The 27952-nt window shown below is 43.0% G+C and overlaps 1 protein-coding gene across 18 annotated transcripts in view; it reads left to right on the forward strand.

Moving 5' to 3' along the window:
- The window catches only part of Cdk5rap2 (CDK5 regulatory subunit associated protein 2), a 193924-nt gene that overhangs the window by 39931 nt on the left and 126041 nt on the right, over nt 1–27952 (forward strand). For all 18 annotated transcript variants that reach the window (XM_087182824.1, XM_087182822.1, XM_087182819.1 and 15 more), the window contains exons 7-12: nt 2631–2785; nt 8932–9094; nt 10156–10209; nt 11044–11163; nt 13846–13938; nt 17348–17566. In XM_087182824.1, coding sequence (XP_087038950.1) covers nt 2631–2785; nt 8932–9094; nt 10156–10209; nt 11044–11163; nt 13846–13938; nt 17348–17566 — 804 coding nt within the window. The remainder of the gene's footprint in view (nt 1–2630; nt 2786–8931; nt 9095–10155; nt 10210–11043; nt 11164–13845; nt 13939–17347; nt 17567–27952) is intronic.

Consider the following 27952-nt stretch of genomic DNA (forward strand, 5'->3'; position numbering starts at 1 on the left):
ACTAACAGGGCCCCATTTAATCTTGAGCTTAAAGCTGTGACTGCTATTTTAAAGCCTGTATTCTTTCTACAACACCCCTCTGCTATCTACTTCGGTTCTTTTACTTTACAGATGAGGAAGCTGAGGCCTAGAGAAGGGAAGGACTTAACCTGCTGTTGGCCAGCCTTAGAGCCAGCCCATCCAGCTTCTGTCTGCCATGTCCACCTTCCATCCAGCCACACTGCCCGTGTTCATTGAATATCTTTTCTGTCAGGTCTTGCATGTAGCTTCTCCTCCTTGTTCTTAGGAATTCCCTGTGATTATGGTGGGAATCAGTTTGTTCCCTGGATGTTGTAAAGTTTTCTTCCGTTTTAAGCTAACATTCAGTAACACAGGTTGAATAGTCCTTATCTGAAATGCTTGGGACCAGAAGTGTTTCACATTTGGGGTTTTGGGATTTTGGAATATTTGCATATATGCAATGAGACATCTTAGGGATGGAACTCAAGTCTAAACATGAAATTCATTTGTGTCTCATATATACATAGTCCGAAGATAGTTTTATATATCTGTAATGTGCCTGCATTTGACTGCATCTTGTCATCTGAGGTCTCGTGAAATTTTCCACTTGTGATATCATGCTGGTGCTTAGAAAGTTTGGGATTTTGGAGCATCTTGGAGTTTGGAGTTTTGGGTTAGGAGTACTCAGCTTATACTGATTGTTTAATTTTTGGTCTTTGAAGTTGTTTCATCTCAAGTTTTCTACCTGAAACTCTGGTTCTTTTTAGTATATACAGAGAATAATGATACCAAAAAGCAGTTTTGGAAATAAAAAGGCAGATACAGTATCTTTCAGCTCACACTTTCCATTCATTACATGCATGTCAGCCCTTGTCTCCTTCTCGTGGGGCATTTAGCTGTTAGGCCCAAAGTACAGATGAGGAAACTGAGGCTCAGAAAAAGTTGAGAAACGGTCTAAGTCATAAGTGACAAAACTGTAACCAAAACCAGGATTTTCTGGAGTTTAGTTAATTGTGATGCTTTTAAGAGATATAACCTATTGATTCAGTCACCTTATTCTGTCAGGAAATGCTTCCCAGTACCCTCGGGTACCTGGTTTCTGTTCTGTCACTTGCTGTCTTTATCACCTTGCATGAAGCATTTGCCTTCCCTGAGCCTGTGCTTCCTCACCTGTGAAGTAAGGATAGTGCATCTGCTCTGCAGCAGTCATTGTAATAACAAGAGTGGTTCTGACAGACTGGTGTAGGCTTATACTGGGGAAGGCACCTCCTAGGCCTTTATGTACACTGACTTAATCAGTCCTTTAAGTTAACTGACGAAGTAAATATTTTCATCACCCTTTTCCTTTTTCTTTCTTTTTTGAGCAGATGATGGGCCACTGTGTTCCCTCTTGAATGGTTACCGCCCTCAGGCTGTAGGGTGTACTTCTTCTCCTACTTTTACTTGGCCTGAACTCGGTCTGCAGAGCCTGTTAATAAAACTTTGCTACCATCAAAAAAAAAAAATAAACAGATGATGAAGCAGGCACAAAATGCCCAGGTCACTTGCTCAAGGTCATATGGGCAATAAATGTCAGATGGTCTGGCTGCTGACCTGGATTCTACACTGCTATACTCTCTCAGTATATAACGTTTTAGGGTTGGGTGAGGATCAAATATGATATAAATAAAGCTTCTTGCTCAGAGCCTGGCATTTAGTAGGCACTAAGTAAATAATAGGCTTTGTTGTTCACTGTCTAAGAGTATGGGAGATGTGTTTTCCTAGGTTTCATTAAGTCTGACAGGTGAGTTTCTGGGGTAGATGGTGCTGGGGAGGTACTGTACAGGGAAAGGGCAGGGAGAAGGAAGCCAACAGTTTTTGAGCTTCTTGTGATGCAGCTGGTTTTGGACAGAGCCTCACAGACGCTCTTTGATGGAAACGTGGTTGTCCCTGTTACATAGATTTATAAACCTCAGAGATGTCGTAGGTAAGTAGGAGAACTGGGGTTTCAGCCCAGTTTGATTTCCCTTTATCTCTGTGATATAATCAAAGGCAGTGAGTATGAGTAGTGGAGATTCAGACCAACTGCCGGGTCCCTTGCATAAGCACTGAGTTCTTTTCCCTGAACAGAGACAGTGCCTGCGTGGTTTAGGTAATTTTCTTGATGGCTGAGCTCTCAGGAAAAACAGAGTTTTTCACCACCTCAATCTCCTTGGAGATATAGAAAATGTACTTTAGAATTGTGTAGTTATTATCTTAAAAAAAATAGTGAGGGGGGCGGTGGGGTGTGGGATGAATTCGTATGGAGATTAAGGTGGCTCTTTGTAATTTATGTATGTTTAGTAGTGAGAGGTGCATTTTCTCCTTGTTCTCATTGAAGCTGTAAATATTGATCTGATTTTTCAAAAAAGCACAGTTTTTGTAGAGTTGACTCTTTTCCATTGGAAATGCCTATTACTCTTCAGGATACAAGAGGGAAAAATGGCTGGCAAATGTATTTATTACTGATTCTTCCCTTGTATGGTACAATTCAGGGAGGGGAAATGTGCTGGAGAAAAAGTCATAAATATTTATATTTTAATCCAATTTCCTTTCAAAATGTTCCCAATTGTATTGAAAAATTGCATCAAATGCATTTAATTTAACTCTAGGATGTGAAAGCCGCCCAAGCAGAACTGGAAAAGGCCTTTGCAGGGACAGAAACAGAGAAGGCTCTTCGGCTGAGCTTGGAAAGCAAGCTTTCAGAAATGAAGAAGATGCATGCGGGTGACTTGGACATGGCTCTGGTCCTGGAGGAGAAAGACAGGTCTGGCTCTGGTCCCTGTGAAACTCTAACATCTCATTACTGGCAGCATGGGGGAAGGATTGTTCTCTTCCCTTCCCTTCTCTCATTGTTTCCCACAGAACTTGAGTGACTTGCTGGAACATATCCAGCACAGTAAGGTAGAAAACGAGGGGTGAAATCAGGGTAGAAAGGAGTAAGATAGTAATGTGAGGACAGAGACAGAATTAGTAAATAGAAATTCATATTGAAAAGTTCTACTTAGATGCATAATCAATCTTGCATTCAGTTTTGGCTATAAGCTTCCTGCTAGCCAAAGGGAAAAAGGAAAAACAATCTTGGTGGACATGAGATTTGCATTACTCATAAGGTAAAACAAGCCCGTAAATCAAGAGAAGCCTAGTTTTACTTGGCACTGTCAGAGGGAAATTTCTCTGTGGTTCTTTCCAAAGGGAACATCAGTGACCATGTAGTGAATTTTGTTTGACCTGTATTCCATTGCATCTTTTTTTTTTAAGTGCTAGGGATTGAACCCAGGCCTTGTGCATTCTAGACAAGTACTCTCCACTTAGCTACATTCCCAGCCCCTCCTTACATCCTTTAATGCTGGCAAGAGGCACAAATTATTATAGTGCAAGGGCCCCAAAACAAAGCATTGACCAAATATAGAATTCTTCAATGATCTGGAATAAAATGTATGCTGTTTAGTTCAGAGAAGTGGAAGGAGAGTTGGGCCTCTGGGCATCTTTATGTTAATCATATCTTGTAACCATTCTGTTGATACAAATTTGTTATGATAAAGATGTGATTTTATTCTTTACCATGAATCTTTTGTTTTGGTACCTTTGCTCTGTTTTGGTGCTCACTAAGTGGAAGATTGAGTTAATTAACTATAAGTGAGACAACCCGGTGACCTATCTGTTGAAAAGCCAGACTTGTATGAAATTTGATGGAAATCGTAATTACTCCTGAGATTCTTTCCGTGGTTCCTGTCCTTGGTCACTCGGTGCCCCCTGCAGTGGTGCTGCCATCACATTGTGGTCAGATGCTCTTTGCTTTGATGTCTGTCTCAGTGCCACTTTTTAAGATTGGAGTCTGCCATTTGTTTTTGTTTATGGGTTGGGAAATCAGATTAGCAACCCTTTTAGGATTATCTGTGAAAGACGGTAAATAAGCCCTATGGGAAAGCCCATGGTTTCCATGTTTATTTAAGTGTCATAACTTGAGCCTTTGGAGGAGCTAGTATTCATTAGGTGCACTGCAGCCTTTTCTTAGCTTTGGTCTGGAAAATGGAAGTTTTGTGATTAGAGAAGTGAGTTTTCTGTGAACCTCGGGGGAGTGAATGAATATCATCTCAGTTTACTCATTTGAGACCTGTGTTTTTCTTGGCCCCAGTGCAAGGAAGAGAAACCTCCATGGAGGGTGCCTTTTTGCTGAGCTTCTCCCTCAGGGTGTTGACCTTTTCATGCATCATCTGCAGAGTCAGGAGCCACTAGACTATGAGAAGTTCTACACAAATACCTTACATTCTGTAGTGTTTGTCCCAACTGATCATCAGTGAAGCCCTTAGAGAGCTTATAGACTCATCTTCCTGGGGAAACTACAGGCTCCTGGCAGGTGGATTAGAGGTGGAGGGCCTAGGGAATGGAATAGAATAGAATGTGTGGGCAGCCATCAGAGAGGAAAAGTCAGAATTCCTGCCGGGGATTTAGCTCAGTGGTTCTGCCGCCTGCCTTGCAAGCACAGGGTCCTGAGTTCAATCCCCGGTATAAAATAAAACCCCCAAAACCAAAAATCAGAATTCCTGGAGCCTATGAAAGAGAAGAAAAGGGAGCGCTTGGAGGGGGTTTGCAAAGAAGTCCTGGGAGAGAATAATTGGAAAGGTCCTGGGAGGGACCTGATAGATGCCTGGCACGTGATTCATTGGTTCCACTGGATCATTTATGTCCTTTATTCAACAAGTACTTCCTGTGCATCTGGTACACAGCAGTGATAGTCCCTCTCTTTCACTGTGTAAATTTAAGCTTACCATCTATTTAGATGGAAGGGCTGGACGACAGGAACAGAATGATAAGGGTAGATGGGAAAATGTTGGGTTAACATAATACTCACCAAATTCAGTTTAGAGGGATTAGAAAGAACTTCCTGGAGGAATACAGTTGTCCCCAACCACCCCACCCCAGGGGATGAATTGCAGGACTCCCAGTGGATGCCTGAAACCTGCTTTACGGAATCTTGAATATATTGTTTTTTCCCATACATACCTTTGATAAAGTTTAATTTATAAAGTAGGAGATTAACACCAATAATAAATAGAATAATCATAATGATATTCTATAACAAAGGTATGTGAATACGATCTCTGTCAGAATCTCTTCTTGCAGTGTATTTACTTTCTTTTTTTTTTTTTTTTTGGTACCGGGGATTGAACTTGAGTCCTTGCGCTTGCGCAGCAGGTGGTGAAACCACTGAGCTAAATCCCCAGCCATGTATTTACTTTCTTGTGACGATGATGGTGCGGTGTCTGTGTGGCGACATGAAGTGAGGTGGATGACGCAGACCTTGTGATGTAGCTTTAGGCCACTATATGCAGCTTACTTGAACACAAGCACTCCGATACAGGTGATCAAATCACCAAGGTGACTACTAAGTGACTAAGGTGGGCCACGTGTACAGTGTGGATGTGCTAGACAGAGGGATGATTTGTGTAGGGGGGAATGGAGCTGCACACTATGAGGTTTTATGCTAATCAGGATGGCATGAATTTTAAAAATATGAATTATTTGTTTCTTTGCTTTTCTGCTTAATATTTTTAGACCTTAAGACTGACCAGTCAGCTTTGTAGGTAACTGAACCCACAGAAATCAAAAGCATGGATAGCGTTGACTACGTACTAGGGTCAGAGGAATTACTTGGACAGAGAAAGGGAAGGAAGGGTGTTCCAGGCCCAGGGAACAGTAGGTGTGGAAGTCCATAGGCAAGAGGGAACATAATGTGACCTAGGCGGGGAAGGATATGCTGCAGGGCCTGACTTGTGTTCTGGAAGGGAGGTGGGAAGAGGTGAGGGGAGGGAACCTGAGGAGGTCATGTGGGGCTTGTGGAAGAATTCGGATTTTATCCCCAAAGCATGTTAGAAGCCTCTAAAAAGTTAGTGATGGGGCTTGAGGCATGACAGCATCAGAGTTAAATTTAAAGATATTTTCCTAGCCACCTCTGGGAGATGAGTGGATGCAGGGTCAGGGTGGAAGACTGGTCTTAGCTGACACAGACATCCAGACAGGAGTGAGTGGTGGACAGGACTGTGGGGACAGAACTAGGAATGGAGGACAGGCAGAGAGAGAAGTGGACTGGCCATGTGGGCTTGAAGGGCTTGATGGCTGACTGGCTGACTGGATGTAGGCCTGTCCCAGGTCCAAGCGTGAGCCGCTGAGGGATGGTAGTGCAGCTTGCTGAGTTTGGGGGGAGAAGGAAGAAAGAGGACATGTTTTGGGTGAAGGAGTGGGGACATGATGCTTTCAGTTGGGGGTGGAGGGATCTGTGAGGTCTGTGAGCAGAGCCGAGGAGGTAGGTGGGTATAAGGTTTAAGGCTTGAATCGAGGCAAGTACAGATTGATTCCTTAACTAGCTGCTGAGCATGGCTTGGGCATGTGTGTGAATGTAGAGGTAACTCAGCTTATATGGTTCTGGTTATATGGAGCTCCTGGTGTGGGAGAGGAGATAGGAGTGTCCTGATTGATGCTGTGACACGGGTGAGTTCAGGGCTCTGTGCTTGGGTGTGGGGCAAAGAAAGCTCATCAGAAGAGAAGTCCTGGGTATAGCTGCATAGAGGGAACAGCAGGGGTACAGAAGCTGGGGCATTCATGGCCAGCGCAGAGGAAAGCTATCCCCAGCCATGTGTACTGTGGAAGCTTGACTTCTCATCCTTTTTGGTGGAGGGCGTTTGGGAGGTGTTTCCTGTGGTGTAGGTCATGGGTCGTCCATGGATGTGGGTGCTCAGGTCAGGATGTGGCTGAAGACTGCGATTTCCTGGGGTTTCCCATAGGTCAGGACAGACAGCATAGAATGCGTTTGTCTCAGGGGTAAAGGTGTCCAGGCACACTTGCAGTCAGCAGCAGCCAGTTGCCAACTTGATTTCGGCTCAGGGTGTGACCTTCTTGTGGTGAAACTCGGTGGGGACTAGGTTCAGTGTGTGCCCTCCCTGAAAGGAGCCTGCTCACAAAGCTGCATCCAGGTCAGAAGGGTACTCAGCATTGGAGCAGACTGCTTGGTTTTGTCCTGGCGAGATGGGGCTTGATCCACCACACAGAGTGGGCACTGCTAGGCAGGCCAGACTGTTGACTTTTGAGGCCCCAGACCCCTGCTTGGATGGAGTGTCTGTTTGAGCTACCACCTTTTTCAAAGATATGTGTTTTAGCCACTTGATTTCCTTCAATCTAGCCTTTGAGCTATTCTTTATCTTTAAGGCAGTCAATGTTGTAGGTTGAGTATGGTCAACAAAATTATTTCTTCAGGCTACACAGTATTTTAAAGTTTGAATTAATTGCAATATTTAAAACATCAAATTTCATGTACAAGTCTGGATTTCCAGTTCCCTTGGAGACCTGGAGAAGCAGCAGCACTGGACGCATCTTGCTGGAGAAGGCCATTGTTCCTGTCGATGGGCTGGTGCTTCAGGTCCTGGTCCCCACCAGGCCTGCCCCAGTCTTTTCATTCCCTATCTAGGAACTTGCTTTGTGTCTAATTAAAAAAAAAAAATCAAATCTTTTGAGTTGTAAATTACAGACAATACAAGGCATCTATTTTAAGTATATAGTTTGGTAACTTCTTGCCTATCCAATTGATTGTTATGATTTCAGAGCTGAACCCCTAGAGGGCAACCTTACTCCTCCCTGCAGGTTTCTGGGGCATCTCACAGGTGCTGCTGAGCACCCTGATCTTAAAGCATTGCTAAGTGTTTCAGTTGCCTGTATCTCCCTCCCACCTCCTGGGTGCTTCCTGAGTGCAGCTCTCCTGGAATTTGGAGTCTCTTTCTACCATGCTGAGTTGAGTCTAGCTTTAGCTACAGAAAAGGCTGCAGAAAGGGTCCACTGACAAAATGCTAATTGTTGAATGTAAAAAAAAGTAATTATAGCGACTGTCATTTGTTGAATTCTGCCATGTGCCAGGAGCTGTGCAGGGTTATTTAAAATAGCTTATCCGTAATTCATGCGAGCAAGTTATACCATTTTTTTTGGTACCAGGGATCAAACTCGGGACTTTGCACTTGCATGGGAGGCACTGGAATCACTGAGCTAAATCCACAGCCCTAGTTATCCCATTTTAAGCTGAGGAAATGCAGGCATAGAAAGGTTGAATAACTTGCTATGGTCAGGAAGCAATTGACTTGGGGAATTTTGTGGCCCAGACACGGATGCATTCAGCTCTCCCTAGTATGCTGGGAAGACCTTCCTTGAGGGGAAGCTGTTTAACTACCTCAGATGGGAAGAATGGGTGTTTATCAGGTGGAGGTGAGGTGAGCTTGGGGAGGGCATTCCAGGCAGAGGGCATAGCATACCCAAGGGATAGAGGCACAAAACAGCCTAGCTTTAGGGAGAGCCGCAAGTGAGTGGTGGTGCACAGGGTGGTGGTCTCCTCTGGGAGGAGACTGAGACTGTAATAGCCCTAAAAGTTAGGGCCTTGAATGGCTTGCCCAGAACTTTTGCCTTTAGCTTGAAAGTCAGTGTGTTTTTAAGCTTTGTCCTGAGAAGCTGTGGAGAGGCATCTTTGTTTTTCTCACTCTCACTAGAAGTGCTCTCAATGGGTTGTGTTTGCTTAGAAATCTATGGCAAATTTCTTTCAGAGAGAGGATTTCTTGGGAAAAAAAATATAAGTTATTCATTGCTGTCGGTGGGGGCAGTTGAAGGTCTTGGAGCAGAGGTGTGACATGACCAGTCCATAGTCCGGCAGCCCAGAGTTGGATCAGCTGGGGCCAGGCTGAGGCAAGGGGACCTGTTAATGCACACAGATTCTTCTTGGCCCTCGATCTGTGACCTGCAGAATGTGATTTTATTTATGTTCAATCACTGGGCATGTGTACTTTGAAGAAGTCTGGTCCCATTTCCTACCTCCCTCTGCTCCACTGAGCTAAGAGAACAGCTTAGAATTAATATTTAAATTTTGTTCTCTTTTAGACTGATTGAGGAGTTGAAGCTGTCTTTGAAGAGCAAAGAAGCTTTAATTCAGTGCCTTAAAGAGCAGAAATCTCAGATGGCATCTCCTGATGAGAATGTGTCATCTGGAGAGCTCCGAGGCCTTTTTGCTGTTCGGGGGGAAGAAAAGGAGAGAGACACTGAGGTGAGGTGATGGAGTGTGAAGGGGGGCTGCAGCTGATCAGTCTCGTCTATGGGAGAGGGAACGCCATTCAGACTACAGTTTGCACACAGCTGGCTTCTGAATACAAGTTTCTTGTCGACAAGGGATCAGCAGAAACCGCATTTGTCATTGGCCCTGGCATATCCCCTACCTCATGTTCCTGTAAAGAGTTGGTTAAAAAAATCCTGCACTTGCTCACCTCTGTTTCACCCGTGTTAATGTGGTATTGCCTGGGGACTTTATTTTCACCCTTTGGGCTTTCTTAGGATAGGTTTGAGGTGTGTTGCACACATCCGTTTTACCTTTGTGGTTGAGGCAGGCTGGGGCCAACTTTGGATGGAAGCTTCAGAGGCAAGGAGAAAAGTGAACTAAGCATACTGGCCAGGTAGCAGGAAAGGGCTTCTGGGAATCATTCATTCCCCAGCCACCTGGAGAGGTAGAGTGCTCAGCTGGGAGAGTTTAGAATTAGGCTCAGAGGAGTTCTGTTTTTCCAAGCTCCAAGAAGGGGGTTACTAGTAGCTGACTCCAAAGTATGCTGGACTCCCCACCACTCGTGGCCTCCATGTCAAGCTCTTTGTGAAGGGTGGAAAAGTTGGGGAAGCACGGGTAGTTCACTACATGTGCTCCCTCTCATTGGCTGCTGTTCTGAATACTCAGGCGAGGGCTGGCTTTCCTTATGGAGGAAGTCAGTTAGTTTTTCATCTGGAATTGGCTGTTGTCTTCCATACCTCCTTTTAAGCCTCTTTCTCCTTCTCCGGGCCCTGTCCTTTAGAAGGCCCTTTTCATGTATTCTGCATCACCATGGTTTATTGTTGGTGAGGCTGGTGATCAACCATTGTGGATTGCTTGTTTTCACATTTTTCTTCACTCAAATCAGGTGGGACTTTGACTGGGACAGAGAGAAGGAGGGGGACTTGTTTTTTAATGAGTTCCACAGCAGTGGGAGAAAGGAGGGGAATGAAGTTTTTGATCTAATTGCTCTGGGAAAACTATTGGATTGTGAGTGCCATCCCTTCTGGTCACTAATGAATGGCTTTTCTTAGGCTGCACAAATGGAGTATCAGAAGGAGAGAAGACAGTTTGAAGAGAAGATCCAGGTATGTGGATACATTTAAAAAATTTAGTACAGATTTATCCTGTTCTTGTGTCTTATTTTATTTTGTGTCATAGCTGCCATTTATTGAATGCTACTGTGTGCCAGTCAAACTTCCGGCCTATTAGAGGAAGTTTCTCAATCTTTGAATAACTCTTTGAGGTAGACATTCCTATTCTGCAGATGTGGGGCCTGAGGCTCAAAAAGGTGAAGTTACTTGCCCAAGAGCATGTAGCTGGGAAGAAGCGTACCAAGGGTTCATACCTGCCAGTCTGATTCCAAGCCAGTGGTCCACGGCCCCCATCACAGCAATGGCATTTGTACAGTGCCTGGCAACTTAGTGCTCTCATATCCATTATCTCGTTTGATCCTCACAACAGCCCAGGAGGCAGGCAGCAGTGATTATCTTTAGAAATGAACTCAGACTGTAAATGTATAGTTCAGTCTCCATCAAACCAAATCCTGTGCTAGCTTTGTAGTATTAAGGAATGAAATTAATGATCTGTTATTTTCCCCCCAAATAACCTAGTACATATTCAAAGGCTCTGATGTGACTGTATTCAAATTTTAGAAGGCATTGGAGTCCTTCCCGTAGGAATAGCTGTCATTGCGGCAGCTGATCTGATCCCTTTCCCTTCACCCAGGCCTGTTGCTGTGAGCAGCAACACAGTAACTCAGAGCTGATGCCGCTATGTTCAGCCTGACTTGGAAACATTAATCACAGGTTGACAGGAGTGAGATAGAATAACTGCATCTGAGTGTGCTCTTAAAGATATATTTACAGTGCATTTTGGTTGGGACGCATCAACCTAGTGAATCTTTTTCTAATCTAATTTAGGCTCTTCAGGAGGACCTGAGAGAGAAGGAAAGAGAAATTGCTACAGAAAAGAAAAATAGTTTAAAGAGGGATAAAGCCATTCAGGGCCTAACCATGGCATTAAAATCAAAGGAAAAAGAGGTATGTGTGATACATTGAAGTGAGATTTTTCTTTATTAGTTTCTGTGACTGGCCTGTCCCACCCTGAATTTTTAGCTTTAGATAAAAAGCTCATAAGAGAGCTAAGATAGTATTAGAAAGTGGGGAAAGGATCCTTTAGTCAACTGGAAATCCTTTTTGAATATCAAATCCGGTGCTGACCAATAAAAATAAACTGTAAGTTAATCATATAATTTAAAATGTTCTAGTGACCAGTTAAATGAAGTGTTAAAAAACAAGTAAAATTAATTTTAATAATATATACCTTTCAGACATTACCATTTCAACATGTAATCAATAAAACAAAACTAACAATGAAGTTTTTTGTTTTTTTTTTTAAGTACTAAAAGGTTTGAATTTTAAGCTCTTCTTGTTTCAGACTCACCACACGTCATATGGCTGGTGGCTGTCCCATTGAACAGTGGAGATCTCATCTTTTGAAGGATAACAGAAAATTGAGATAAAGAAGTTTGGGGAGGCTTGGCTGTGACTGTGAACCAGTTAGGGAGCCACCTGGCTTGCTGGCCTTTGGGATCCCAGGCAGTGGCAGTGGTTGTTTTCGTGTCATGAGTTAGCATAGTGATGTGTTGTGTTCTGTAGCTGTGCTGGGTCCCAACACAGAGAAAGTAGCAGCTCTGCTTCCTAGTGGGGAGGGAAGAGTGAGAAGTGTTGTGGTTGAGGGAAGTGCAGGGGCTGGGGAGGCAGAGGGAGGACCTGATCAGATTAGGTGTGATGTGTGGAGCAGGGGATGTGCTTAGAGGAGAAGATGTCTGAGGTGAGTTGTGAGTTGTGAGTTCCTAGGGTGTTCCCTAGGAAGGGAGGCAGGGCCAGGGAAGGCATTTCGGAGAGGAGGAGGACGTTGGTCAGGGCTTCGGTTAGGAAAGAGCCTGACAAGTCATGTGTGTGGCATCACAAATGGTCTAGGGTTGCCAGAGTACAGCAAGAGATGAGAGGAGAAGCTGGACTGGTGCAAGGGGCCAGCCAGTGGTGGGACTAATCCTACTTAGCTGCTTGGGTGGCATGCTGCTGAGCGGGAGGGGCATGATCATATTTTCCTTTTGGAGAGGTCTCTGGCTGTGTTCAGAGAGTGAATTGCAGGAGGGCCAGAATGGAGGTAGAGAGGCCTCCCAGAAGCCTAGGTGAGAGCCAAGAAAACTAATGAGGGCTGTGGTTGTGGCAATTGGAATGGAGGGAGAAGGATGTATTCAAGAAACAAAACTAGAAATAATTAGAAATTGGAAATATAATTGGGAAAATCTGATGGTTAAATGTAGTACTTTAGAGAAGGAATGATCCAGGGTGAGTCTAGGTGTCTGGCTGGATGTCTTGCACGACTGGAGACCTAGGGGTGCCTCCCACTCAGTTCAGAGGATGCAAATGGAGTATGAGAGCAGGAGGGAGGCAGTGGTGCGGATGATGAATCTTTTGAGAAAGCACTGACTTTGGGGAGCCTGTGGACCCTCCAGGGTGCTGTCTAGGAGCAGAGGCTGTGCAGAGCTAAAGTGGAGAGAGCTCAGATTGAGGAGTTTAATCTGGGAATCACTTCTTCATTTGTGAGAGTTAAAGTTCTGAGCACTGAATCCAAGGAGGTATAGAATGGGAAAGAAGGAGGCTGAGGATGGGACTGCAGGGGCATGAGAATTTCAGGGGATAGGCTGGAATACGCAGAGGGGATAGGAGTGGTTGCAGAAGTAGGAAACTGGTGCTGAAGAAAAGGGAGTGTGAGAGTTTGAATAACCAGCAGTGTGGCTCCAAATGATGGAAGTGATAATTTGCATCCATGTGGGGAAGGTCAGGGCCTTGCTGAAGTTGGAGATCTTCAATATGTCCTGATGCCAGTGGTGGACAATTCTGGGTGCTGTCAAGGTCAATGGTGTGGGCATGGTAGTTCATAGCTGACTGTAGGGTTTGGGAAGAGGTCATTAAAAGATAAGGAATTCTGAGACTAGCTAGTGTAGGTTGTCGGGTATGTCATCTATGTCAATAATAATAGTAACACTTAATATGAACCAGATGTTATTTTAGCACCAATACACATTACCTCGTTTAACTGTAATAAGTCTACAATTAGGCAAGTGGTAGTGTCCCCATCTTACAGTGGTATAAGTCCATTTTTCATTACTATAACTAAGTACCAGAGGCAGGATAACTATAAAGAAAAGAGGTTTATGTAGCTTATAGTTGGGAGGCTAAAAATCTAGGATTTGGTATCCCTATGTGTTCAGCCTCTGGTGAGGGAATAACAGCAGACGGTTAGCGTTTTTTATAGGGAGAGAACATGTCACCAAACAGGAAGTCAGAGAGACTGGGTTCCTGTGGTCCCTCCCATGAGCATGCCCCCAGTTGACCTAAGGACTTCTTACTAGGCTTCATCTCTTAAAGGTCCCACCTCCCAACATCACCACACTGAGGACCAAGTTTCCAACAAATGAACTTTAGGGAGACATACTTAAACCATTTCCAAACTGTAGCAACAGCTGAGGAAATTGAGTTTAGAGAGGTTAAGACATGCAGTGAGTAAGTGGCCAAACTAGAGATCCTACTCTGGTCTACTCTAATACAAAGGTGTTTACTGTAAGCACCACATAATTGAGCAGGGAAAGCATTTGGGATAAGAGGAAAGTTACAGTTGTACACATGGTTGCCATTCTTTATTTTCCTCAGGTTGAAGAGCTTAACTCTGAGATTGAAGAGCTCAGCACCACCCTGGCTAAAGCCAGAGAGGCTCCCCAGAAAACACAGACCCCAAAATTCCATGTAAGTGTTCACCTTGGGTTGTTTTCTCTGTCTCTCTGTCTCTGTCCTTATCTGTCTGGGCGGTCTTTACTGATAGAATTAACTCTAATTAAAGGGAAATTCTTCTTCACCAGCTTTGAGAGGTCTCCAGCCCCCTCCTCAGCATAATGATAATGATGACAACTGCCCCATAGATGGAGTGCTGAGTTCACTTTGTGCCAAGTCTTAGATCATGCAGAATATGTGGATTATCTCATTTAATCTTCACAGACGAGTGGAAAGGTTAATTATCATCCCTCTTATATTTGTGAGGTTTTTGAGGCTCAGCGAGGGTGTGCAGCTTATTTGCTACCACACAGCTAGCAAGTGGTGAGGCCAGGATTTAAATACCGCAATTGTGAATAACAGCAGGAATTTATTGAGCACATTCTTTGTGCCAAGCCCTGCTAAGAGCACTCTGTAGATTATCCCAGTTGGCTGTACAATGCCACTATGAAATAGGCACTGTTGATATCCTTGTTTTACTGCTGAAGAAATCCAGGTTGAGAGGTTCAAGGAACTTGCTCAGGATCCCAAAACTGGTTAAGTGATAGAGCTAGGATTTGAGCCCAGAGCCGTCTCACACCACAGGCCACAGCCTGTCTCCCATACCTCCCCTCACCTGGCTGCTTCAGTCCTATCTGCTTCCTCCCAGGGTTTGGTTTCAGGCCTTGGTGTTTTTGCCCTGCCTTTTTTCTCTTTTTCTACCCCTCGTATTTTACCTTAAGGACTCCTGCTGGTCATCCCCTTGGTTTTCCCTCTCTCTTCCTAATTTTAGTTTTGTGCTTTTGATTATTTTAACCTTTTATTCACATGTATCTAGTTTCTCTGCACAGTTAATGCCTACTACTAATAATTTAATGAATTGATAAAGTTCCATCATCACAGTAAGTCCATGCGGCCCGAAGCTCTCCTCCCACCTCCTGCACTGATACTGCTTTTGGTTGTAAAGAGAAGTTGGAAATTAAATCTAATTTAAGACTGTTTGATCTGAAGATTCATATCCCAAGCCTTATCTTTCGCAGAGCTTTGGTTCACACTAAGAATAATTGAAGTAATTTGGTTTGAATCATGGTGTGCTAGGAGAACAGAGGGACCTGTTTTAGGATCTCAGACTTGCCCTCTCCCACTGTTTTGACAGTGGCTGATGAAATGGAGCTGCAATTACATTACACACTTTTTCCTTGCCTAGGAAATAATCAGGTTTTAAAGGCTGAATTTGTAGCAAAACCATATTTTCCATTCCTTAAGAAAAGAATATGTATGTTGGTAATTGATAGCCAGAGACCAGACATCCTTGGAAGCATTGTGATGTTTTACTTATTATGTCGGGCCTTGAAGGAAAGAAAGGAGTCTTATAAGTTTACATTTTTATCCAGATTTATTACGTACATATATTTATTAATAACCTTAGTTCCAGTCAAAAGACTTTAAGGATGATATTTGAGGTCTCGTCATGCACAGTGTTGGCAAGGTTTCTTTTCTCGCAGCCCACAGAGATCGGAGGTGCTGTAACAAACTCTTTAGGGTTGTGTGTGTTGCGTTGGCTGCTCAGAGAACATGTGTTAAGTCTTTACCCAACGGAATTTGTGAACTTTAGATAGTTTGCATCAGAACTCAAATTCAAGTCTGTCTCCAAAATCTCATTCTGTCAGTCGGATTGTGTGAGTAAAGGAACATGGTACATTTATACCAGCTGCTTCATTTGAGGTGTACATATTCTTCTATAACTCTTTCTTTACTAACTTTCATCACCTGACCATAACTGTTCATGATAATGTCTAGCAAGCTCCTAACTGATGTTCCTGTCTCTAGTCCTTCCCACTCTCATTCAGTCTCCTTGTTTTTATTCTTTCTAGTTTATTGATGTTGAGATTGCCACTTGTATGGGTAAGCAGGGTCTGCTATGGGGAAAACACAGCCTCTGTCATTTGAATCCCAGGTTTTTCACTTGTGGTCCGATGACAGCATGTGCACTGAGCAGTTTTGAAGCCTCAGTTGCCTAAATTTGTTTCTAATTGAAAAAAATTTATAGAAAGTATATAAAAAAGTGTATGAAAAGTTTTTCCTCTGCTTTGGCATTTTTTCCAGAAAATTAGAAGGAAAAAAATGGCAACTTCAGAAACCACTCAACATATATTGACATTTTGGACATTTTGATGGTTTTTTTCCTAGACTTTCTTCTAAGCATAGATTTTTTAAAGATCATTTACAACTTGATCTTTTTTTCATGTAACAGTGTAGAGATGTTCACATTACTGATTCTTTGTAAATACAGTTTTACTGTGTCTTGATCCTAGTTTTGTATGATTACATATTTAGATGGTTTCTTATTGTTTACTACCATAAGTAATTCTACAATGAATAACTTTTTGTATAAATCCCCACACCAACATTTGGGATTCTTCTGATACTGAATCCAGGAATGAAATTACTGGGATGAGTGTGAACATGTTTATACTATACACATGGACTTGTTATATATAATCTGTCCGTAGGGGTTACATCAATTTAAATTCGTCCTGACATATTTCCCGGCTTGTAGGTGCTTGGCCAGTTCTTAGAGAGTAAATATGAAGAGTGCCATTGTATAATAAGCTTGCCAGCCCCAAATATTCTCATTAAAAAAATCTTACTCAATAACTGAGAACTTATTTTAATTCATTATTGATGATTTAGAACTTTTCTTTTTTTTTTTTTTCTGGTACCGGGGATCAAACTCAGGTCCTTGTGCTTGCGCAGCAGGCAGCGAAACCACTGAGCTAAATCCCCAGCCCTAGAACTTTTCTTATGTTTGTGATCCCATTATGTGTTGTTTTAGGTGAACTGTGTATTAATGAGATAAAGATGTTCTTGACACATTTAGCCCTTGGGCCTTGCTGAAGTTCCAGCCTTTGAACTACCATGCTGACCACTTCTTTGTTGTCAGTTGACCCTGAACACAGATGAACACTGCTTTCACTCATACCCATTACTGTTTTTCAGAGGAAGTTGTTCATTTTCTACCTTTTAAAGTGACTTGTTTTTTAAAACCATTATAAAAGTAACATACTTATCTTAGAATGTTTGAAAATACAGAGAAATGAAGAAAATGGTGAAACTATACTCCCACACTACTAAAATCAGTTACTGTTCACATTTTGTGCCTTTTCCTTCTGAATTTAGATGACTACTTTTACACAAGTAGGCTTCCCTCTTTCACATCAATATTATACCATAAACATTACCCTGTGTAGTCCAAAAGCGTCATACTGTTTGTGCTTTTTATCTTGAATGTCATCTATGTTAATCCTTTTCTTTTCCTTTTCCTCCCAAGCTGAAAAAGGAGCACAGAGTACCTAGTTTAATGAGGTGTGAAAATCAGCTCACCTCCCTCTCCCATCTCTGCCAGGGGTCTGAAGACTGTGAGGCTGCTCTGACAGAAAAGGAAGCCCTTTTGGCTGAGCTGCACTCAGAAAACCTCACCAAGAGCTCAGAGAACCACAGGCTGCAGAGGAACATTAAGAAGCTCACCCAGGAGCTGAGCGACCTGCAGCAGGAGAAGGAGAGACTGGAGAGGGACCTGGAGAAAGCTCATCGAGAGGGGAGCAAAGGCGCCCGCACCGTTCATGTGAGTGCTGCCCGGCCCTTCTGATGTGGTGGTGTGGCTGTTGCTGTTGTAGGGAGAAAGCTGTTCAGAGAAGAAAACAGAAAGGCGCGAAGAGATAGTCATCATCTCCTTACCTAGAAATGAAATGACCAGTTTTAACTATTTGATGTTTTAGCCCCTTCCCCTGCCCCAGTATCAAGTTGTTTTTTATTCAGTGTTCATTCTTTGGTGTGTTGCTGTGTGTCATGAGTGTTCTTCAGAAATATGTTCTTTTTGTGTCTGCATAATATTTCATCACTTAGCTACAATTTAACTAGGCCCTTCCTTATTGTAGAGCATTTGGGTTATTTCACATTTCTTTTTTGCCTTGTGCAAATACTGCAGCAAACATTCTACATCAGTATTTATCCACTGATTATTTCTGATAGGAATATAATTAACTGGGTCAAAGAGTGTGGATATATCTTTAAAACTATTTTATAGATACACTCAAATTGTTCTGGAACAAAGACTGTGCCAGATTTCTCTCTGTGATCTTTTTTTAAGACTACTCTATTCAGCATTGGTTATTAGCATTTAAAAATTTTCTCTAAATTTGGTAGGCTTATTAAAATTCAATTATAGTAAAACTTAAGTTCTCGGCATCTTTTAATTTAATCCCTCCTGGAGTCTCATCTAGGTACATAGCCTCGGTGCAGTCAGGTTGGATAGAGTCTAAGTGATCACTAACACTCAGGTTAATTGAATTATCTGTTCCAGAGCCTGGGGCAGGCAGTCCATAGTAGAGAGCTCAAAAGAGGAGCCATAGGTATGGGTATTGTGGTTGGTTCCCTGAGCCCTGCTGTGGGCAAGGATGCCAGGGTCCATGAGTTGAAATCACGCTGTGAACACTGAAAGAGAGAACTAAAGTACAAATGTTTGTGTATTTTAATAACATTTTAAACATACATTAAGAGACCAGTAATCAAAATTTAGAGAAATAAGAAAATGTCAGGTGCAAGTAGACCGACCACCCTAACAAAACAACTCCTTTGGGTTCCAATATTACCCTCCAGGTTCACCTGGGCTCTCTGTCTAATCGGAGGCTAAGTGCTGTTCTGTGTTCACCTACTCTACCATAGGCATCTTTTGTGTTGTGTAGGCTTCAGAATAGTCTTTTTGAATGGTGCAAAGTCTTTCATTGATAGCTTTCACACGATTATTTAATACTTTCCTCCTTTGTTGGGTAGAGAATTTGACTGCTTAAATGATGGCACAATGAACATCTTTAGGCATAAAGGCGTTCTTTTTTTTGAAATCCCGAGGATAGATTCTCAGGATGAGATTACTGGTTATAGGGCAAATATTTTATATTGGTTAATTATGCCACCAGATTATTAGTCACATGATTGCCATCAGCAGTATTGAAGTATACCGTTTTATTGAGGCTATTAGAAGATCTCCTACCCATATTAATCCAAAGTTATTGAACACTAGATCTATCTACTTTATATGCTGATGGAAATGGCAGGGATAATTTCTGAAGGTTTCAGCTTTCAAGGAAGATGAAATGTTACACATGACAAAATATAAAGCACTTTGTATTAGTCAGCTTTCTTGTCACTGAGATCCAATACCTGACACCCACAACTTAAAGAAGCAGAAGTTTCATTTGACTCATCATTTGGGGGGATTTAGTCCATGGTTGGCTGGCTTCAAGGCAGAGCAGAGATGCTTAGTCCATGGTGGACAGGAAGTGGAAGAGGGGAACAGTGCCACAGAGGAATCGGCGATAGACCCAAAGGCCACGGCTCTGTGACCCATCCGGACACACTCAGAAGGCTCCACCAATCTCATGAATGGGTCCCAAGACCAGTCAAATTAATAGTTCACTCTAACTGCCATATACTGCAACATCTAAAGCTAATTATTATTATATGAAAGAGATCCTTATATCTGGGAAACCTTCCAGGAGGAGGTGGCACTTGACTTGAATGAGAAGGAGGAGAGTGGAGTAGTGTGCCTTTACGGATGGGGCGTAAGCCTGACCAGCAGGTCCTTTGATAGAGTTGCAGTGTTTGTGGTCCATTCTTATATCCTTCACTGTTGGATAGCAATTGTTTTAGGGCCGGGAATTTAGCTCAGTGGTTCTGGTGCCTGCCTTGCAAGCCCAAGGTCCTGAGTTCAGTCCATGGTACCAAAAGAAAAAAACAATTTTTTAAGTTTAAAATGCATTCTTCTCTCACTGCCATCATAAAAATGTTCATGTAGTAAAATCTGGATGGTGGGGGATGAGGCATATAATTATGTAATCATATACAATATGCAATTCTTTTTACCTATAACTTACTCTTGATAAGAATTGGAAATCTCTATGTGATATTACATCAAGTAGATATGCTGTGGTTTACTTATGTATCCCTCTGCTGTCAGGCAGTGTTTGTTGGTTTCATAATTCACGCAGTCATATAAACCCTGGCACGTCTAAAAGAATTTAGGGCTGCTGTTGATAGAAAGATGTGTCCTTGCATCACATACCCACATCTTCATAAGGAGGTTAAGCTACTTGGCAAGGAATGGAAGGGGACTGTGACAGTGAGAGGGAGGAATTGGCAAAGTATTCTAGGGATGGGACTTTGTTTCGAGGAGCAGAAACCTCGCCTGAACTAATTTTGGCAAAAGGGAAATTTATTACTGTGTGTCACTGGAAGGACTGATCCTATCTCCCTGAGAGCTGGCTGCCTTTTCTTACATTTGCTAACTCCATTTCCAAGTGGCTGGGCCCTTCATTGCCAGCCCTGCTGGGATCACATCTTCCAGTTTGTTGCAGAAGAGGAAGGATGACTCACACTCCACTGCTCCTCCTGTCTTCCTGTCAGGATGGCCAGACAGGGGAGGCACTGAGAGCCATCCTGCTTTGGCAGGAGTGTGTGTGCTTATAAACATGCACCATCGTTGCCAGCCTCCTTGAGAGTCTCGTGCTTGGAGGGGTATGAACAGGTGTCCAGAGGAAGCAGTATTTTGTTATGGGGCCCTGGCCAGACCAAAACAACAGCTGTGCAGTATAATTGCTCACCTCAGGTGAGCAGTCCTGGGATGCAGGGCTTCTGGGTAACTCATCGGGTCTGCCTTATGCCTTAAGTTACATACTTGTTTCTGAAAGATGATTTGGGTAGTTTCCTACTTTTTTACATGTATATTACAACCCACTGGTATCTCAACTTTTGGTTATAGTCTAAGAATTTGGCTATGTCTGTCTTTCGAGAATGTTTTACCCCAGATTGTGGGAGTACAGAGTCTGGGGAGATTTGCTGAGGCCATGCTTTTGCTTCATGGTGCTAGGATGAATGCACAGGTGAAGCCTTGCAAATCTGATCAGCTGTTTAATTAGCCAGAGTGCCTTCCACTCACCAGCTACTATTGAGGTTGCTTTAGATTGAAGCAAACATACAAAACCTCACTCCTAGTGGCCTCTCTTGCCCTGGCAAAGAAAAAGGATTTGTTCATACATTCAGCAACACTGAACACTTTGTACAGGCCCTCTACTAGGCCTGGGTACAATTCCATAATAGAGATGGGAGCACACTACCATGGGAGCACAGGGAAAGGAAGTGGCTTGTGGGAAATAGAAGGCTTCCGAGGACAGTGACTTTGGAACTGGTTTTGAAGTTTGAGTTGAAGGTTAACAGATAGGGGGTCTAGGGGCACAAGGTTGTACAGGATGTGAAGGCTCAGAGCTGGAAGAGACAGTGTTTGGAGAAGAGTTTGATACTGAAATGAAAGCCAGTGGTCTCTATGGATGTGGCAGATTAACCTGGGGAAGGAAAGGTCTGGGATGCAGAGTTTGGGAACTTGGACTTGACTTTTAGGCCATTAGGCCTCTATGGAGTGGGAATTAAGCAGAGGATTGACAGGGTCAGATTTACAATTTAGAAAGACCAGTCTTCAGGATGTCAGGAGGATGGATTGGTGAGCAGTGCTGGGAGATGAGAAGATAAGCAAAGGCCTTTCTTTGACGTGGGAGCCAGGCTCTGAGGTCAGGGTGGAGAGGAGGAGAGAAGAACCTGTTCCTTAGTAGTGGGGTTGCTCAGGTGTGGCAGAGCTTGGTGTCCACTAAAGCTTCACCTATGAGGACTCACTGATAATCAGCTTTGGATCTCTCGTGCTTATTTGAATTTTGCTGTATCCCATAGGCAGGAAAAGTAAAACACTGATAAGAAAAATATCCAAAGCACACATCTTGTTCTCAACCCACAGTCAGCTCAGTGCTCAACACCCTCTTTCTTAGGCAATGAAAATTGCTGTCCAGAGAGATCGAAAAAAGCAGGTATGCTCCTTAGCTGTCTGTAGATCACACCTTACAGTCTACAAAGAGACTGCCCATTTTTCATGTTTGTCACACACACCTGTCTTTGGGCACAGAGACTGTTATTCCCATTTTACAAATAATCTGCGCCTCCCAATCTAAATGACCTGACCATGTAACGTGATAGTCTTAGGAAGTGAATAAATGGATCCACGTCTGTGGATTTTAATTTCAGGGCTTTGCCTAAGACACTGTGTTGCGGCAGTGGCACACCATCAGTAGTTATGTTAAGGATACTGTGCTTTTTGGCAGAAAGGAAGATTTTAAAAATATTTTCAGTTTTTCAGCAGACCAGAACAATATGTTCTCAGAAAAACAACTTGAAAAATTCTATATTTGAAGCTTTAAAAATTGTAATTTGTTCCTTTATGTGTTTCAGAAACATTTGTGGAGGTTTATAAAAAGTCATAAGCTTAAATGAGATTTAAAATAAAGACAAAGGCTTGGGGTCAGAAAATACAAGGGTGACTAGTAAAATGGAATCACAGAGCAACTATGTAAACATGCTCTTTGCAGTACTGAAAAGGACTTAAAATTCAGCTGGTGGCTCCTGGCAGTGAGAGTAAAAAGGGAAATTCAGTTCCAAGGTCTCCATTGTCTATAAGACGAACATGTTAAGATAAAAGGCAGCTTTTGCTGGCCCTGAGGCCTGAGGAAAGAATCGCATCTGGTGGTTTTTATAAAGAGGACTGAGCAGTGTACAGTCTTCAACAATGCCCCATTCAGTCAGAGCAGCTCTGCACAGGGCTAGATCAATGCCGTCCAAGTTGGTGAGCTTGTAAGTAAGTATTAAGGTTTTCAGTCCCTGGGAAGCTGTCTAGCTGGTTCCCATTCTCTTTTCTTGCACAAGAGCTTCAAAGTCAGTTGGAAATACTGCAGCCCTATTTACAGATGAGCCCTGATTTAAAATCTGCACGGAGGCCCCATAGTAGGCAGTCTGGTTTCTGTGGCATTCCCAGAATTCTAATGATAAGCCAACTCGTTCTCTTTTGGAAATGATCAAACCATCCTTTGCTCTTGCCAAAAACCTTTCCTGCCAGTCTCATTGTGTTGGTTCTTCAGCATCTCTCGGGGGAGACAGTGCCTTTGCTGCAAACTCAGCTGGAATCGGAGGCGAATGGATGCACCAGGTCTGATTGTGTGCAGACATGAGTGGGGCCATGAGGGTCAGTTCGTCCTGTGTGTTTGTTTTAATTGCCTGTGATTGCAGTGACCTTGTGTCAGTTGACTCCTCTTGTGCTGTGAATTACAGTTCCTTTATTTAGTCAACACACATTTATCGAGTACTTGCAATGGTGCAGGCACTGTCATTAGGCTCTGGTGAACACAAGCTTTTGTTTTTGCTTAGGGAATCTTGTTTATAATGAGCAGTGAGGGTCACAGGTAGGTCTCTGTAACACAAGGAGGTGTGTTATACCTCCTTGCCGCCAGATGGCCCCATATCCCTATAAGGAAATTCAGGAGGTCTTTGCAAGAAACAAATAAACCAGTATTCCTCAGTCAGTGTCCTGACTGTTGTTTAAAGGGTTCGAACCTCTGTAGTCTACAACAGGGATGCTCTTTGGATTCTCACTTCCCTGTTCTCACATCTCTGACTTTGATGCATTGTTGGGTCTGGAGACTTAACTCCTTTTAGCCTATGCTTTTCACGTATGTACCTGAAAGAGAGATCAGTGAAGGGTGAGAGAGAGGGAGTGATCTTTATTTTAGACTTGCCACCCTTGGCCCAAGTGCTTTGTATTCTGCTCAGATTGAGTGGGGAAGAGGAGTGAGTCCTTGTCCTTTTGTCCTTCTGTATAGGAGCCGATATAGCTGTTAGACCGTGGCTGAGCTGTTGTTCTCAGACTGCCTTGCAATCTCATCTGTTACGGGACCACCTGTCACCCACTACCTTGACAAGTGTGTGCTTCAGTACCTGGGCACTTAGCTCTGTGGAGTGTACTTGCTGGCTAAAGCGCCCAAATCTAATTAAAGTTGTACTCATCACCCAGTGCGATAATTCCGTGTGCTTTCACAGGAAGGGGTTTAACTTCAGGTTAGATCACTCTGAACCCCTCTGGTTTTCAGTCACTCACTGATGGGTAACTCCACATGAGACTGGGACAGCATTTAGTATGTCCCTTAGTGAACTGTAATCAAAACACGGCCTTTGGAGACAATGTTTCAGGCTGGTTGGTTAGAGGTAAGACCATGGACCTAAAGTGGCATGATTTTACCAAGCTCACAATCTCTTATTTTGCTTTTTTCTTTTTAATCAGCTGTAAAGATTTTGAGTTGGTATCCTCACAGAATAATGTGCAGTTTAAGTGAACTGTATTGGGAGAAGTTCTGTCTTCACAAATTCCACTGTCTTGTCAGAGAGCCTGAATGCAGAGACATTGGTCACGCTGGATTTGAGTCTTGGCTCTGTCACTTAGAACCTGTTGAACTGTGAACCAACAGTCTTGCCTTTCTGAACTGTGGTGTCCATATCTTATCAGAAAGCAGGGATTAGTTGCAAGGATTTTATGAGATAGGGTACAGCACTTAGCATAATACCTGGAACGTCATAAATGATCAATAAATGGAGAAACGTGGCAATACTAATAGTATTTTTAGAATAGTGGGAACCAGTGCTGGACTTGAGTTAGAATCATGGCTTCACCTAGAGATGCTTAACCTCTAAGCCAATACTTAACTTCCTGGAAGGAATGTTTGTTTATTCCCCTCCAAAATGGGGTTGATTATATCTATTATAGCTCTAAATGAATGAGTAATACTATTTAATGTGTGAGAAAGTGCCTACTGTGATGCTGGCACAGAGAAGTAGGTACTCAGTGTGGTCAGATTTCTTCTGTTCTGGCTTTTAATTGTGTGACAGGTGCTGGCTCAGGACTTTGAATGACAAATTACTGCCCATTGGAATCCACTGGGCACTGCTGACTAATAAATGTGCTCTCCCCCTCTCCCAGTCAAGTCACCAAAGCTGTACATTTCTTCCTTGATCAACACTAACCTCTGCTCTGAAGAAAGCACTTGTCTGCTCCTCTCCAGCTGATTGATCCCTCCAGAAGGGGGGTTAAAATGCTCTTAGACTGAGAGACTGTGGAGTATCTCAGTGACTCTCACATGAGGCTGCTGTTAAAGCTGCTTTTAAAAGGCTGTCCCATTACTTTTCCCATGGAATTGCTGTAATCTCTATGGGGCACAAATAGGGATACTTTCCCCATTGCCCCTTATTTTATCATTTCTTGCCAGGCTCTGTCCTGGGCACTGGGAGTACCAGACTGAATCACTTCAGTTTCTGAAAGCATCTGGAGGAGAAATGTAATAGAAATGCAGACAAAGAGCTAATTAAAATATAGCATGATAGGTGCTGGTGGACCAGATACTTTGGGAGGACAGAGTGGAGCTGTGCTCCAAGACCAGAGGGCAGGGATGGCTTTACAGCGGAGGTGGGTTTGAGCTGAGCCTTGAAGGATTAATAGCAGTTTGCCCAGGGTTTGGGAAGAGGAAATTCATTCTTGGTAGAGAGAAGGCCTAGCCAAGGCTGGCAGGCAGGCAGATGTGTTCCTCAACATCCCTCAGGCGGGGTTTACTGAAGTGTAGTGTCCTGCGTGCTGCCTGACCCAGCTGGGCTTTGATGCCTGCTTAACTGAGCTCGCATTCCTTTGTCCATTCTTCCCCAGAGTTCTGGTGAGGTCTGCATCAAGCTCCCTGCTCAGAACTTCGGCTGTCTTCACAGCCAGCACCAGTCAGAGGAGGCACAGTTGCTAGCTGCCTCATTCCAGTAGCAGCGGCTGCCTTTTTAAAACATGTGAATCCTTTGTTCAAATGCACTCTTATGGAGAGAAAACATGGAAGTGGAGCTACCCAGGGTGAAGTGGGGTAGGACAGGCCAGCACTGCCTCTGCCACTGCGCAGGAGCGATGAGGCAGCGCAGAATGTGTCTTGAACATCACATCTCCTACTGATTCTGGAAATTCTCCTCACATCACTGAGTGCCTTCACCTCATTAAGATTTTGGAGAAATTTCCTTTGTATATTTGAAGGTAACCACTGAGCACTTTGACAAGCTTTCTCACAGTGAAACCTGATAAGGTAGAAATTTGATGGATGAGAACCTTCTCATTCTCCATCTGGCCAGAGATAAAAACACTGGCTGACTCTAGAAAGAAGTATGAGGACCTGGCTTTTCATTTCTAATATGATTCTAAGATTTTAGGGATATTTTAGTTTTCAACTAATCTACCTTTTAGAACCAGCCTGCCTGCTCTGAGAGAGCCCTCGTATGCAAAGGCACTCAGCTCAGTGTGGGCCCAGAGTGCCCCTCTGAATCTTAAAGGAAACTGGGCCGTTAGTGCAGAAATTCAGGCTGTCAGTCAGTGTCATCATGCCGATCTTGCCAGGCAGCACTCATTGTACAACAGGGTGGTCATCTCTTGTAGCATAGTGGTTTTCAAACTTTCTCTTGAAACCCTTTGTTTATAATAGCAAATAAAACAGATATATCCAGGAGAGCTCTGTAGATTCTTAGGGAGGTGGCTGTTTGCATTAAAACTAAATGCACATTTCTTTGCTCTCCCTAGAAACATGTAGTCAGATGATTTTTAGCCCGCCTGGTTTGAGTATTCCTAATTCTAGGGCTTCTTGGAGTCAGTTTGAAAAACCACTCGTGTGATAAAAAGAATACAGATACAGCGCCTGCCTGGCAAGCGCGAGGGCCTGAGTTACCAGTACGAAAGAAAGAAAGAAAGAAAGAAAGAAAAGAAAGAGATAGATCAGGCTTTATTTATATTTGATTAATTCAATTCTCTTTTATTTGTTATTATTTATACTACCAGTTGTACAAATTAATGGAATTTACTGAGAGATTTCTGTACATGCATTGATCACGTCCCTCCATTCTTCTATCCATCCTCATCCTCTTTCCATTCGCTAGTAATTCTACCTTCTAGTTGACCTTTGTTGTTGTTTCTACATGTGAGAAGAACATACAATATGTGTCTTTCTGTGTCTAGCTTATTTTGCTTAATAAGATGATCTCCAGTTCCACCTATTTGTCTGCAAATTACAGGATTTCAGTCTTCTTCATGGCTGAATAATACTCCATTTTGTATATGTACCACATTTTCTTTTCTTTTTGGTACCGGGGATCAAACTCAGGTCCTTGCACTTGCGCAGTACCACATTTTCTTTATACATGCATCTTTTTTTTTTTTTTTTTTTGTACCAGGGATTGAACTTGGGACCTTGCACTTGCGAGGCAGGCGGCGGAACCACTGAGCTAAATCACTGGCCCTATACATTCATCTTTTTAAAAAAATTCTTTTATTGGTACATTTTAGGTATATAATACATTTACATTTATCATTGGGTGTTTGTACCTGAACATGATGTATCTTAGTTCTTATTTTTGCCCCATTACCTGTGTGCCCTTCACCCCCTCCACCCTTCCCTATTTACATACACTTTGTTTCCATTTTTTTTCTTAGAATTTTTCCTTTCCCTTCTTCCCTTTCCCCTTCCCCTCCTGCCACCCCTACACCTGAGGACCTTTTCCTATTTCAAATTATCTATTATTCATTTTAATAATTTTCATCCTTATTTACACTTTGTTTCTCACAGTAGAGAAACTATTCAGTATTTACACATGTGTGTCCTATTTATTTCACTTAAGAGTATGGCCTCAATATGCATCCATTTAGCTATAAATGTCTCTAGTTTCTCGTTCTTTATGGCTGAGTAGTACTCCATTTTATAAAAAAACCCACATCTTCAGTCTCCAGTTGATGGGCACTTGGGCTGTTTCCAAGCTTTAGCTATTACAAACTGTGCCGCTATGAACATGGGTGCACATATATCGCTGTGGTACGATTCTTTTAATTGTTTGGGGAAGATACCCAGTAGGGGAATAGCTGGGTCAAATGGAACCTCTAGTCCTACTTCTTTGAGGTAGCTCCATACTGATTTCCACAGTGGTTGCACCAGTCTTCACTCCTACCAACAATGGAGAAGGGTTCCTTTCTCCCCACACCCCTGCCAGCATTTGATATTGGTTGATTTCTTGATAGCAGCCATTC

Source organism: Heterocephalus glaber, unplaced genomic scaffold, assembly GCF_053883595.1.
Source record: "Heterocephalus glaber isolate CG9 unplaced genomic scaffold, H.glaber_assembly_v1.0 deba00001479, whole genome shotgun sequence".
NCBI classification, from domain to species: Eukaryota; Metazoa; Chordata; class Mammalia; order Rodentia; family Bathyergidae; genus Heterocephalus; species Heterocephalus glaber.